This window comes from Temnothorax longispinosus, chromosome 10, assembly GCF_030848805.1.
Source record: "Temnothorax longispinosus isolate EJ_2023e chromosome 10, Tlon_JGU_v1, whole genome shotgun sequence".
In the NCBI taxonomy this organism is placed as follows: domain Eukaryota; kingdom Metazoa; phylum Arthropoda; class Insecta; order Hymenoptera; family Formicidae; genus Temnothorax; species Temnothorax longispinosus.
This window is the reverse complement of record NC_092367.1, coordinates 12,452,644-12,466,359: the sequence shown is the minus strand read 5'-3', so window position 1 is coordinate 12,466,359 and position 13,716 is coordinate 12,452,644. Positions and strand designations below refer to the sequence as shown.

The following is a 13,716-nucleotide window of genomic DNA, read 5'->3' as shown; positions in this document are numbered from 1 at the left end:
GTGGCCATCGCCGCTCATCACCGCGTGTTTGTTCCGTTGGCTCATAATTAACGAAACTCGTTCGATCAACGAGACAGTAATCCATAGAACCCGTTCGATCGCTTATCCTCGTTGCGATGAAACCAACAGCGTGCGTGAACTCGGCAAAATAATGTTTATAGTGTTCCACGAACTTTCGGAGTAAACCTAACCTCCTCCCTCGCATCGATCTCTGCGGATCTCTGTGGATCTGCGATCGCGTTTCGATGTCCTCGTTGCGAAGCCGAACTAGCCGAAGCCTTCTCGCGGTCGCACGCGGTATCTTCTACACAGCACGTCCCAATGATCGTCCCGCGAGTACTATGTCCGGCGAATTCAAGGCGATTTTGGTGAGGAGAAGCGTATAAGCGGAACGCAGAAAGGATGTCAAGCTGCACGAGCCTGATCCGATTGCTTAGACGACGTCTCGTTCTTGGACTCATTTTCGCCCTGTCGCTGACGTATTGTGCCTTTTCGTTGCTCCGAAATGAAAAGGCAGGTACATTTATATCGCCGAGGTCAGATTACGTCGATGATCCGGCTGGGACTGTACGGTATTGTCGTTATAACTCCTATTACAGAAGGCTTTGTCATTTTCTTTACAGAAAGGGCCACCGAATCTGGACAATGATCTCGATATGGATCCCATGATGATCAATGATAACAATAAACTGATACCTGACGATAACACTCTAGAAGAACTAAGAGCGTCTGATAAATCTCCATTGTGGCAGGTGGAAATTCTTGATCAAGCGGCTAATGATAACACAGAAGATATGGATGCATCTAATTTAAATGACAGCGACGTTTCTGCTCAGACTTGTCGCAATTCTATTCAAGTAAGCATTTGTATTAACACCAAATGTGACTGTCCAATATGAGTTGTAGTTGTAGGCAAACTACAATTGGACGCCAGCTATTTGATTTTTCGAAGAGAGAAATAAAAATTTCATTACGATTAATGAAAAATATAATTAACGCTAGAACTATCGAAGATTATACCTATTTCTATCGAAGGGATTAAAATGACTTATTTTCGAAAAAACATGATGAAGAAAAAAATGTATATTTGTATATATCTCAGTGCAATCTAAAGCGCAATTCTAAATTATGATTTGTGCACATTTTTACTCTCGTATTAAAATATAGATTTCAATACTTCACATTTCAAAAACTCGAAAATCAGTCATTTCGAAGAAAGCAAGTTATAAACTTTATGATGGAGCAGAACTCGACACCAGCTACTACGAATGCGCTTGTTTTACGCTTATTTGCTTGTACATACATCCCTTTCTTTTCTCTCCTTTGCTCTCTATCTTTCTAATTGTAAGACAGGTTCCGCTATATGCAATCTAGGACAAACATTGTCTTTTGCATTGACCCGTCATATTTTTTCATTTCCCGTAAACCAACACAATAGCAATACATTTCTGATAAATAGTTTGACGTATTTTGTAATATTTCTATATTACAGCAATACATTTCAGATGAAATAGTTTGCCAGGTGTCCCTACATTACATCTTGCATATGGCATATTTTGTAAGATTTCTATGTATTATACCTAGGTATACCGGGACGAATTTATTTCTAGTACTGAAAGAATCTTGAAAAAACTTCATAAGAAACTTCAGAAATGTGAATGTAATCAAAATTTTACCGACATTTTGTTGACGGGTCAAAATGACCTGTCCTATATCTTGGTATACTACATTGAAATCTTAGAAAAAAAAAGAGAAAACAGATTTATAACCTTAATCATCTAAAGAAAATGTCAAACAAGTCATTTCGACCCCGTGTTAAGTAGCGTATTAAAATAATAACATACTGATATAAAAATGGTATTGAAGACAAAGTTATTTAATGTGATAATAGACATGCTAAACAAATTCTGTTTATTTTTATGAGTATTTCGTAATATATATTTTATTTTTATCAGGGAAGAGGCTTGATAGTTGATGATCGTGGTGTCGTATGTTCGAGACACGAAGTTCTATCGAATGGATGTTGTACGATAGAGCAGATACAGACTTCAAAAAATGAAGAGTCACTGTCTATGGCTAGAAGGGAAAGATACAGCTGCAAAACGTGCAATCCTCAAGGGTGCTGTACCATTTACGAGTATTGCGTGTCCTGCTGTTTGCATCCCGACAAGGTAAGTTGTTATTGATTCTATAAAACTGTATTTTTTTCTCATACCATATCATCTAAACCATACAAAAGTTTAACAATATCTAAAAGAGAATTATTATTTTTATCATTATCTAAATTTGTTCCAGCAAATAAAAAGTCGGAAGGACGTATTATCAAACTCTGCAAAAGTACAAAAAGACGTAGGAAGAATGCCTATTCGCAATTCGGATCGCTTTCAGATTTGTTTGGCCGCTTGTCGCACCTCGAGTTCCAGTGTGCGACACGAGAACACTTACAAAGATCCCCTCGCGAAGCACTGTTTTATCACACAACGATATCGGCGCAACATTAATTCATTAAATAATAACGGCGACAATCCCGCCGTTGTCGTTACTTCTTCTTCTGTAGTGACGTTACTTGCCTACGCCTCTCCCGAATATTACCCCTATTTACTCAACCCCACATTATCTGCATCGGTCTTATGCTAACGTTATCTAATTATTACCATCATAAAATAATAGCCGTCGTGATACAATATAAATCAATAGTTTGATGTACAACTATTTTTAATAAGAGGATTGAAGACCACGCACGAGCGAGGATTTGAAGCGCCATATGTCCGAGTATGTCATCTGTATGGTAGGATATTTTTTCTTCATTAACTCTAAAACCTCATTCCTGATGGTGTCCTGAAGTGGATCGTCCTAAACAAAAACATGAACACATCTTATTCGTTACATTTCTCAAATTCGCGTTTTCGGTTCGCGATAATAAACTGGCAATTACTTATTGTCTACGTACATCAATAATATTACATTCGGCTGCTGCGTAATGACAGGAAATTGCCCGTCTTGTTCTCTGGGATTTGTTAATGCCGGATCCGTGAATGAGCAACGGATGGAAGAATACCGTGTCGCCGGGTTGCATCTCGAGATTCACCCAACGATTGAACGCCGTAGGCAAATTCTTCAGTAAAAGTAAAATGTTAATTAAGAAACGATTGACACCTCAGTAAATAAGACGAACTAAGGAAATATCTTACTTGTATGCCATGATAAAACTTGTTCACCGCTCCCTCAGGATAATCATGCGGGAACAAGTTCCCTACAATGTGTGTTCCAGGCGATACGTAGAGACATCCGTTTACATTATCGCAGGGTTCCATGGCTGTCCATGCAGCTACTATACGATCGGCTGGTCGGAACGGAAAGTAATACAGGTCTTGATGCGGCGGGTGCCTAAGAGAACACGTTACGTTTGTTAGCCGCGTTGTATCAAATAACTGCTGATAATTCAAGATTCTTTTAACGATTACTTCGAACTTCCAAATCCTACATCGGGTGGTTTTGCGATGAGCATACTATGAATCGCCAAGATGTTTGGTCCCGTAAAACACTCAACTATGTCGAGGATCTTCTTATGCTCCATATAATGACGGAATACTGAGTCCGTATGTATATCCTGTATCTTATTTACCGATTTTCTGTCCTTTACATCATACATCACTGTTATTCCATCTCGTGGAATCTTGCCTTCGATGACTTCATCAAATCTAAAAAAGAATTAAGAGTACATAACGTTTAAAGACGGATCCTTCGATCTTCGATCCTTTTTCAATGTGCAAAATATCGAGACGCGACTAACCATTGAAATTCGCGCACGTGATCGATACCCGTAAAAACGGAATATCGGCAATTTATTGTGTACCGATATTTCAGATATTGAATAATTGATCATCTGTGACATTATAGCCATAGCCAGTCGCAGTATTTGCGCGCACGTTAATATCAGTCAGCAAATTTACCGAAACATCGAACATTTCAATACACTGCTAGATTACCGAGTTACTCCTAGTATGGGCTGTCCACAAGATATATTATTCCGATTTATTTGTGCAGCAATTTGCAATTTAAGGGGATCCTAAAGCCGTCTGTAATACCGGCTTTTTTTCTTAGCACTAATCTTTTAATTGACTTTATAGAAATGCAAAATTCTTGTCTAGAATTAAAGTACGCATCAAAATCTAGGTCATGGTGGTCAAATTTATATCGAAAACGAAAAAAAATTAATATTTTTGTTAATTTTTGGTATACGTGACGACAATATTTGCTTTGTACAAAAATTCCACGATAAATATCCACAAAATTAGACCGGCATGACCTAGGGACAACATTTAAGAACAATATCGTGCAATTAGATCTAAGATTGAAAACCTAGAAAAAAAGATTACTTTATATAACTTTCATATGTGCAAAAGCACATTCAGGTTGACAGGATAAGCAATATTGCGTGTGGCAAGAGATGGCGCAGTAATCGAACAAAGACAGATGCCTCTCGTTAGACAAGGACAGATATAGATATATGACAAGAAAACAGAATTAGAAATGTTGACATTACCGACGTCGAGGAAGTTCAGCCTTCACTTTAGGATCCCCTTAAAGACTTTTTAATACGTGCGCATCTACATACATTGAATAAACATATCATTTTATGCGTTTTGCAAAAAATGCGATGGTCAAAGGAACGCTAGTAACTTCTATATATATATATATATATATATGTGTGTGTGTGTGTGTGTGTGTGTGTGTGTGTGTGTGTGTGTGTGTGTGTGTGTGTGTGTGTGTGTGTGTGTGTGTGTGTGTGTGTGTGTGTGTGTGTGTGTGTGTGTGTATATTTGACATACACGAACGATATTTTTCTTATAAATTCATTGTACAAAACTAGCTAGATTTCCAGCAACTCGAAACACTAAAAAAAATGACCTCGCGGTAGAACTTTGACTTACAAGCTAAATATACCTTTTGTGACATTTATCAAGCACATCTTGCGGTATGAGGTGAGGAAATACTAAATATCCATTCTTCTCATAGAACATCCTTTGTTTCATCGTAAGACGATTGAGGACATCTTTTGTGTAACGCAAATTTGACGTCATTATTGAATTTTTTATCCAGTGCTTTTAAAATTGACTTGGCAGCTTCTCTTCTACTTGCTATTCTAAAACAAACGAAATTTGATATATGATTTAAAAATTACTTTTTTGATAAGATACAAATCGATTATTTATTATTTATAACGTAAAAAAGGTTTTTTTTTTTACAAATCTCTAATTTATTAGAGAAAGAAAGCGTGTGAGAAAAAAGACAACTGGCTAATGTCGTTTCCATCTGCATCATCATTGATGATTATCGATTCGCGAGACAAGGACTACATATAGCTGTTTGCGGAGTTATTCAAACGTACTTGTTCCGTCGTGTCACGTATCCCCCAGGATTTTCACATTGTTTAAACGAATATAATGCAACGCGAAAAGGTTCCATCCTGGTCTCGCTTGCAATTCTCACTTTATGAATATTTATCATATTCGTTGAGGGAATATCGTATTACGCGATGGCTTCAGCAAGCATTCCATTATAATTCATATATTTATAGGTCGTATAGGAATCGGTTCTTGGTTGACTATAATAATCTTTCTAATATTTTTCATTATGTTCCGCTCCAATCGAGAAAAAGATGTGACCACAGATTAGCGAAAGCATCAGTTTTTACACAATAATCATTTAGAAATTTTTTTTTATTTTAAATTATGCAATGTGCTTTCCTAGACAGCACTATGTCCAAAATCGGGACGCAAGACGTCTTTTAGACATCTTTAAGACGTCTTATGTCCCGATTTTGGACATGCGTGCTGGGTTGTCCCGATCGCACCCTTCTTCTGAAAGAATGTAGCAAATCTTGTTACTCCGCCGCCGAATTTATCAAGAAGGGTGAATCAATATCTTCTTAACCCAAGGAGAACAAAAAGTCACGAAAACGTCAAAATGATGTCATTTTGACTTTAAATGGTCAATTTTTCATCAAGGCTCCTTGCAGTGACGTCAAAATGACATCATTGTGACGCCATCGATATATATGTATCGATATATTGAAGGTATCGAATAACATCGAGATCGAGAGTCACTCGAGGAGCTTCAGAGTAAGATCGTGAGAATTTCAGAAGAGAAGGATCTAGAAGAGAACGGATTACCCGCGTTTTCGCTGCCAGTTTTGTGTTGTGAACGTTCGACGTGGTTTGCCTAGAAGTATAAGGAAATGTCGACTCTGTTAAAGAAGGTATGTATAATTGCTAACTATATAATAATTAGACCCTCGATTCTTAAAGTTCTGTTGGATAGTTATAATGAGGTTATATTAGGGTTGTGTAGTGCGAGCTTTTAGTATTTTTTAAGATTTTTCTTATTGTATTCGTTTTAGATTTTACGGATTTTTATGTATTTACAACACTTAGATGTAGAATACAGCTGTTTACTTTGGCGTAATGTGCCGGCCCATCTAACCTCACTCTTTAATTTATAAAGTTATAGGGAGGACAACATGATCTGCACTGCACAGTTTGACATTAGAAAAGTCCTGTAGAGAACAAGAAAATGAAGCTAAAGAGTGGAAAGGAATTTTCTATCCTACCTAGATGATTCGAATCGTTTCCCTTTCGTACATGTGTTGTGTTATCATGCTGTTGCGATGTTATCTTTGTGGACTATTTTGCAATAACGGTAATTATTTAAAATAACGGACCACTTTTTGATGACCTTGACCTTGACATATATTGTCAAGGTTATGACCCTGAACACCAATCAAAAGGCTTTAGCCGTCAACCGTTGTTCGTTAAAAAGTTATTAGCCAAAAAAGTTTGAAGAATATAGCCATGCAATTATTTTGAGTATTGAAAGGCATAAATAACTAATATGTATATGAAAATAGTACATATGTATAATGAACGAAGGAAGTCATTTAAAGCAGCGATTCGTTAGTATATATTGAACAGTCTTTGTTAAAGCAGATAATAGTTGGTATAGAAAAGTATATATACAATTTTATCTGTTAGAAAGCATAAATATAAAGTATTCTCTGCTTTAACCATAATTGTATGATAATAATTGCACACAATTAAAGATAGTTTACAATTACAATAATACAATTATGGATAAAGCAGAGAATACTTTATATTTATGCTTTCTAACACATAAAATGGTATATATACTTTTCTATACCAACTATTCTCTGCTTTAACAAAGATTGTTCAATATACTAACACGATTCGCTGCTTTAAATGACTCCTTCGTTCATACATGTACTATTTCCATTTACATAGTTATTGATGCCTTTCAATACTCAAAGTAACTGCTATATTCTTCAAACTTTTTTCGTTAATAACTTTTTAACGAACAACGGCCGACGGCTAAAATCTTTTGATTGTTATTCAAGGTCATGAGCTTGACAATATATGTCAAGGTCAAGGTCATCAAAGGGTGGTTTGTTATTCTAAATAATTATCGAAATAACTTTGCTGGCTATAATATTTTATCATTCAGGTATTGGCCTTTTTAGTCGTATGTCTCCTCCACATTCTACGATCAGTTGAAATTCTTCTGCATTCCCCATCAAGTTCTTTTCCTTTCCCCGGACCAGATATCAGGAAATATCGACGCGATATAAGACAACCTACGCGGGTTTCGCTGACCTTCATTGTTCCCTGAGTGGCCTTTTTAGTCCAATTTATTGTAAAGTAAAGTATGAAACGCAAATTGCATGCTGCATCTGTAAAAGCAGTCAGGAAGCGTCTTCATACCGAAGAAGTGAGACAGACTTTGGCACAAGTTGATGATGCATTAGAAGTTTTTGAGCTAGGGGACCATAATCAACATTTAGACAGGAATGATTCATCAGTTTATTCAGAGGTAGAGGAGGATCGAAACAGCCTTTCCAGTGATGATAATGAATTAGATGATCACAATGATTGCAATGCTAATTTTGAACAAGAATCGGAGGCTGAAGCCGCTGATGTTGATTCAGATGAAGAGTTTGCAATCAATATCCAGGACCAGAATAACATTCCGTCAGCAGAGGATCCTGATAAATACCTGTTAAGGTTTTTGAAGGAATGGGCAATAAGGGGTGTTGCACATAGGAAAGTTGATGAGCTTCTTGCAGGACTAAGACTCCTCCATGGCTCTTTACCGAAGACTCATAAGACTTTACTGCAAACCCCACGCAGAGTTGAATTGCAACGTAATGGTGAAGGTTTAATGTGGTACAAAGGTATCATTACTAATTTAAATCAAAGGGTCACAGATGAGTACTTGCTTGAACACAAAGAAATTATTATTGATGTGAACATTGATGGTTTGGCATTATTTATTTTTGACATTATTTAAAAAGTTTTCTAACAATTTTGAGCTACCTGAAGTTGCGAAAGAGACTAGCATTTGTGAGCAATCTCAAGATTCTCATGATGTAAGCACACTGAAGTCTGACCACAATAATGAGTTCAGAATGAATAAAAAAAGAGATTTTCTAGACAGATCACCACCATCAACAAGCTCGTCAAACGGTATTTTTATTGATTGCCGTATTTTTGTGGTAATAAATGACTGCTCAGTTAATTCCGAATTAAACATTTGGTTTTGTTGTTCATAGATTCACGGCCAACAACAGGATGCAGAAGCTGCATATCAACATGCTCTGGATCAACTGGCAGTAAGTCTTATATTCTCTATTTTCTTATATCCTTGAAGTAATGAAAATTGTTTTCATTGATAATTGGCCGTTTTTATGATAACTTTTTATATTATGAGCAAATTACATCGATCAGTCCAAAGCTGTCATTTGATTCATGTGGTTTTTTGATAGGTAAGCCTCAAGATCAAGTAATGCTACATTATATGCAAGAATTGTCAGCCAAGATAGATTGGCAGAATATTGGGATTGCCCAAATTTTGAACGAGTTGTTCCCCAATGAAGATGGTTTTGATCGGCCTGAAGGGTTCCCTTCCTTGCCATTGGAAACTGAGGAATCTTTTGCAAGTTTTGATGGTCATTTAGATGATAAAATATTGTATGGTCATATGGTGAGTTTTCTACCACAGTTATATATAATAATGCAGTTACTAACATGTGTTTATTAAGTACTTTGATTGGCCTTCTTTGTGTTGTAGCTCAAGTATCTGTTATGGAAGGGAAAGGGAGAGACAACCTCTCTCTTCACTTACTCTATTTTGTCAACCCTACTTAGGAATAACTTGGCACGACTCATTAGTTGGAAAGGTTCTGGAGGAATCAAGCTCAGTTTTGAAAAGTCCAAAGTAAAAAATCTAGTAGAAGGTGAGTATCATCTTGTTTTTAAACAATTATCTTCACATTTATTAACTTTGCTTTTTCATGTAAGCATATTATACACATATAATATATATATTATGTATATACACATACATTAAACTACTCCTGCTTTGTTTCTCTCTAATAGGTGTTTGCTTGAAGAAGTTTCCTAAGGTACAGATTTCCGTATTTGAAGACCATATGAAACGATGGTTCAACACTTCCATGCAACGGTCAGACTAGATCAACTAGGTTGGGGGACTACAGTTGTATTTCGACTTCACCGTTTGTGAGCTTTATAAAAACTTTTGTATATTGAAAACTTGCGTGATTCTCATGAATTCTATTATTTGTCTTTTATTTTTTGGTTTGAGTTGTTTTGCATAGTTTATATATTTATGTGCCTTTCAGGCTATTATTTTTGTTTTGTCTTCGATTTAAAAAAAAATTCATAATCTACTGCCATAATTTTGTGAAGTTTATAATGTTTGTTGGCGTTTTTAAGAAAACAATGTTCTTCAAGTTAAAAGAGATCTTCTATGTTATTTTTTGGTTAAAGTAACAAGACTTTTCTATAATGGTCAGATGTTTGAAATGCAAAATATTTATAAGTTGAACTGGCTGTGCTTATGTTTGAGATTAAATCTTTAACTCTCTCTAAGTCTTGTTGACAAATGCTATTTGAAGTACTATATTTTGAGGACTTTTATCAATTTTTTTTCTGCATTTTTATGTTTTTGATGTCCGTCCTCAGAGTTTATATAAAATATTAATATAGTGTTTATATACTTCATAATGTAGCATATAATATAGTTTCTGATTTATATAGTTATTATTGATATACTTAGTTTATATAATATATATTTGTTCTTGTGGCTAAACAATGTGTACTACAAAGGCACTGCAATAAAAAAGTAATTATAATTTATTTCTGTATTGTTCCTTCATCTGTGAATTTTCGAAACTGCTTTTCCTAATTAATACTGAATACAAATCAGCGGTGCACTAGTCAAAATGACATCAAAATGACATCAAAATGACATAAAAATGACGTCAAATTATACTCATTTTTTTCCCGGTTTGACGTCATTTTGACTTCCGCCGTTTTGACGTCTTTTTGACATCATTTTGACGTTTTCGTGACTTTTTGTTCTCCTTGGGAAGTGGACTCGAAAAATTGATCCTGACGTTTACGAGTGGGATTTAAAAGGACGATAGAGGGAACGTTACGATCGGAAGTGAAATGCCTCTGATATTGTCAGATTCCGTAAAGCGTCGATTTCGCACTTGACTCAATCCGCGTACTTATACCTGTCGAAACAGATTACACGCTGTCGATTTCCTCTCGACGTTCCTGGACGCATATTGATACGAAAGCAGTAATCCAATAATTGGTGGATTAACCCTTTACATTTACACCACATTTGAGGGTACTGTCGATGGCAACGAGTAATTATCGGTTTGCATGATGAATTGCATGCCGATTACTTGGGAATTGTGACGACGCGAAAAATCCTTTTACAGGGTGTTTCCTAAGTAAATACAAAAAATTGAAGGGGATATTCCATGGCATATTTTTAGGAAGGAAAGCCCTATAAACATATCCCTTAAACTGCTTCGTTTTCAAAATACAGAGTGTCAAAATTATGAAAAAAAATGAAAATTTCGAAAATTTGGAAAAAATGTTTAAAAATATTTTATTCAAATTTATAGTATTACTTACTTAGAAAACACTGTACATACAACCCGAGTAGAAAAATTTCTGGGAAAAACTTGTCACTGCCCAGAAACTGGCCAATTTTTACTAGCTAGGATTAATTAGACAGTAACGTTACTTCGCACATGGAATCAGCTGCGGGACCATCACTCTCGGTTTGTGATTGGTGGTCGCGGTCAGCCAATCAGCAAGCGAGCCGCTAGATGCGCTTCTCTTATTTAGGACTCTAGTTAGAACTAGTCAAAAATAGTTAGAAAACAGTTTAAAAAACTGGTTATACATTGATTAAAAACTGATCAGAAAACTGATTGGCCATAAACTGCACAAAAACCTGTCAAAAATTTGTCAAAAACTGGTCAGAAACTGACTTGTTTTACTGTCCAGTTATTGACGAAGCAAGCGTCGCCCAAATCTGCCAGTTTCTGGCCAGTTACTGACTAGAAACTGGTTAAATTTCTACTCGGAAAGCGAATAATGTCAATAATTAACTGAGAAAAATCTATTACTAGTGGTATTTATGAAGAAGCTATTTACAATATTAATCAATAACAAGTTATTTTTTCATTCGACATCTTGAAACGTCAATCACTAACATCAGAAGCAACCGCAGAGGATATAACGATAAAACATTCCGAAAAGGGGAGATAATTTATTCTTTACAGCTCAAATTCGCGAGATTATGTCATGTCAATTAATTTTTATCTCTAAGTGACGGGCAAATGGCGAGCTTTGCGAGAAATCTGCCGATCCATGCCGTTCCAAAAGCGCGATTCTTGCACGTTCCGGCACCCCGGAAGCACCGATTGCGCGCGTCGATGGAGGCGTCGCGACGCGCCGACGTGGTCGCTCTCGCCCGTTTCCTCTCTCTCTCCCTCGCTCTCTTCGCCCGTCGACTTTAGCACGTGGCATCAAAGAGAAGGATATACATCGGGGTAGTCGGTCTTCCCGGCCAAACGGCGACGACCCTTGCTCGTCGTCGTTTCATTCACGCGCGCGGATTCGAGAGTTCTCTCGCGAAAGTCCGAATAATATACCGTCCCGGTTCCGTCTCGTCGATCCAAGCGAACATCGGAGTACCTTGCGACGCGATCAAGTCAATTTCGAACACGGCCGGATTCTATTCCGGTGTGCGGAATCTACATTGTTAAGTTCCTGAAGAGATCAGTATCGCTGCCTTCTGGAGCTTCGACCGGCACGAGGGACAAGATGAAAGTCAGTTGATTTTACCCCCGGAACGATTTAGAAATAGATACGTCATCGGGTAAGCTCGGAGAATCTCTGTCTTGTTGAAAATTACAGTTTCTTGTCGGCAAATATTTTTTAACTCACCGTTAACTTGCTTATACATTAAATTCACGAGAAGGATTAAGTTATACAACATACATGTGAACGACAATATGGTAGAACAAACTTAATTCTGTAATTGTGTGTAAAAGTAACGATACGGATTATCTATTCAAAGGAATAATTATAATTAAATTTCGAAAATCATGGAAAAACGAAAATGCCGCATCAAGCTTACATCGTTTTGAAAATAAACAAACTTAATTCTGTAATTGTGTAAGTAACGGTACGAGTTATCTATTCCGATGGAATAATTATAATTAAATTTAAAAAATTATGGTAAAACGAAAACGCCACGTCAAGCTTATACCGCTTTGAAAATAAACGAGCTTGATTCTGTAATTATGTAAGTAACGGTACGAGTTATCTATTCCGATGGAATAATTATATAAATAAATTTTTGAAAATCGTAGGAAGACAAAAACGCCGCGGCCGCGTCGAATTTGCTTTGAAAATCGCTTTGAAAATAAACGGCTCGTATGAGGAAAGGAGATTTTTATCTGCTGTTTCTGATGTAGGTATGTCCATTAGCTGGATAGTTTATTTCGTAAAAATCTAATTCAGTGACGCGGTAGAGGCACGGAACATATGTACATTAACGCGTCGTGAACCACTTCCACGCTCGCATCGGAGACGTATTTTTAGCGAAAGCTTACGGCGTCGCACGCGGATTAATATACGTTAACGTGAACAATAAATTTCTCCCACAATAGCGCACTCCAGAATGCAAAAGGCCGGCAGAACGGCACTCGCATCTACTCGCGATAAAAATTATTATGCAATTTAACAGTTTCGACTTGACGAAGCGTGTCGTTCGCTTCGCTCGACCGTTCGTTTCGACTCGATAAAAATTGTATTCATCGCCGTCACACACGGAGAAAATCCCTTCTGCGGAAACGAAAGCTCCATCGCCATCGACGTCACTCGCTGGACACGTACGATTAATTTCTCAAATCACTTCGGAGCGCCGGAAGTCCTCGGGGGAAGGGGGGAGGGAAGGATGCGAGAGACTCTCGGCGCTGGAACCATCCGCGCGTATCTGCGAGAATAGAAACGAGTTTACGGAGGCAGGCAGACAAAATCGATATACATCGCGTTAATAATGAAGCAGCAAGGTCTATAACCTTCCGCAAGTGGAGTCGGAATCGACCTTTCTCGCGGGGGATATAAAGACACCCCCCCCTCTCTCTCTCTCTCTTTCTCTTTCTCTCCCTCTCGCTCTCTTTATGCATGGCATTTCCGCGGACGCAACTGACCGGCCGCAACCACAGGACTTCTGCCTACGCAAGTGCGCAACTTCTTTCTTTTTTTCTCTCATCTCTTGCGTGGCGCGGCAGCTCTAGTAGCTCTA

General features: G+C 37.3%; 4 protein-coding genes across 16 annotated transcripts in view; 3 read left to right on the top strand and 1 right to left on the bottom strand.

Annotated features, from left to right (window-relative positions):
* The first annotated feature begins 5 nt into the window (after positions 1-5).
* Positions 6-2,735, top strand: LOC139820111 (SREBP regulating gene protein). 3 transcript variants are annotated; one of them, XM_071790109.1, is made up of 4 exons: positions 6-517; positions 628-857; positions 1,956-2,171; positions 2,296-2,735. In XM_071790109.1, the coding sequence occupies exons 1-4, from the start codon at positions 403-405 to the stop codon at positions 2,635-2,637; spliced, it is 903 nt and encodes a 300-aa protein (XP_071646210.1). In that variant the 5' UTR covers positions 6-402; the 3' UTR covers positions 2,638-2,735. The 3 variants fall into 3 exon arrangements, with proteins under 3 accessions (XP_071646210.1, XP_071646209.1, XP_071646211.1); XM_071790108.1 differs by having other exon boundaries at positions 8-513; positions 624-857; XM_071790110.1 differs by having other exon boundaries at positions 395-536; positions 624-857.
* Positions 1,873-13,716, bottom strand: part of LOC139820112 (phytanoyl-CoA dioxygenase, peroxisomal-like) — an 87,830-nt gene continuing 75,986 nt past the window's right edge. For 4 of the 8 annotated variants that reach the window (XM_071790113.1, XM_071790112.1, XM_071790115.1 and 1 more), the window contains 5 exons: positions 4,948-5,146; positions 3,465-3,701; positions 3,192-3,387; positions 2,951-3,115; positions 1,873-2,853 (listed from right to left, as the gene is read on the bottom strand). In XM_071790113.1, coding sequence (XP_071646214.1) covers positions 2,716-2,853; positions 2,951-3,115; positions 3,192-3,387; positions 3,465-3,701; positions 4,948-5,084 — 873 coding nt within the window. In that variant the 5' untranslated portion in view covers positions 5,085-5,146 and the 3' untranslated portion in view covers positions 1,873-2,715. Of the gene's footprint in view, positions 2,854-2,950; positions 3,116-3,191; positions 3,388-3,464; positions 3,702-4,934; positions 5,147-13,716 lie in introns of those variants that run through there. The other 4 variants (XM_071790118.1, XM_071790116.1, XM_071790114.1 and 1 more) reach the window with 2 other exon arrangements.
* The window catches only part of LOC139820110 (uncharacterized), a 44,838-nt gene continuing 36,517 nt past the window's right edge, over positions 5,396-13,716 (top strand). Inside the window, exon 1 of one of the 4 annotated variants that reach the window (XM_071790105.1) lies at positions 5,396-6,262. The gene's annotated coding sequence lies outside the window, so the exon portion shown is untranslated. Of the gene's footprint in view, positions 6,263-11,880; positions 12,283-13,716 lie in introns of those variants that run through there. The other 3 variants (XM_071790104.1, XM_071790103.1, XM_071790106.1) reach the window with 3 other exon arrangements.
* On the top strand, positions 8,364-10,901 carry LOC139820113 (uncharacterized). Its single transcript, XM_071790120.1, has 5 exons — positions 8,364-8,540; positions 8,627-8,686; positions 8,840-9,057; positions 9,145-9,310; positions 9,453-10,901. The coding sequence occupies exons 1-5, from the start codon at positions 8,483-8,485 to the stop codon at positions 9,545-9,547; spliced, it is 597 nt and encodes a 198-aa protein (XP_071646221.1). The 5' UTR covers positions 8,364-8,482; the 3' UTR covers positions 9,548-10,901.

Bases quoted from the DNA above. Each gene is read 5' to 3' on its own strand.
- LOC139820111 (XM_071790109.1), top strand. From the start codon at position 403: ATGTCAAGCTGCACGAGCCTGATCCGATTGCTTAGACGACGTCTCGTT. The intron at 518-627 runs GTACATTTATAT...CTTTACAGAAAG, and splicing joins GCTCCGAAATGAAAAGGCAG to GGCCACCGAATCTGGACAAT. The intron at 2,172-2,295 runs GTAAGTTGTTAT...AATTTGTTCCAG, and splicing joins GCTGTTTGCATCCCGACAAG to CAAATAAAAAGTCGGAAGGA.
- LOC139820113 (XM_071790120.1), top strand. From the start codon at position 8,483: ATGAATAAAAAAAGAGATTTTCTAGACAGATCACCACCATCAACAAGC. The intron at 9,058-9,144 runs GTGAGTTTTCTA...TTTGTGTTGTAG, and splicing joins AAATATTGTATGGTCATATG to CTCAAGTATCTGTTATGGAA. The intron at 9,311-9,452 runs GTGAGTATCATC...TCTCTCTAATAG, and splicing joins AGTAAAAAATCTAGTAGAAG to GTGTTTGCTTGAAGAAGTTT.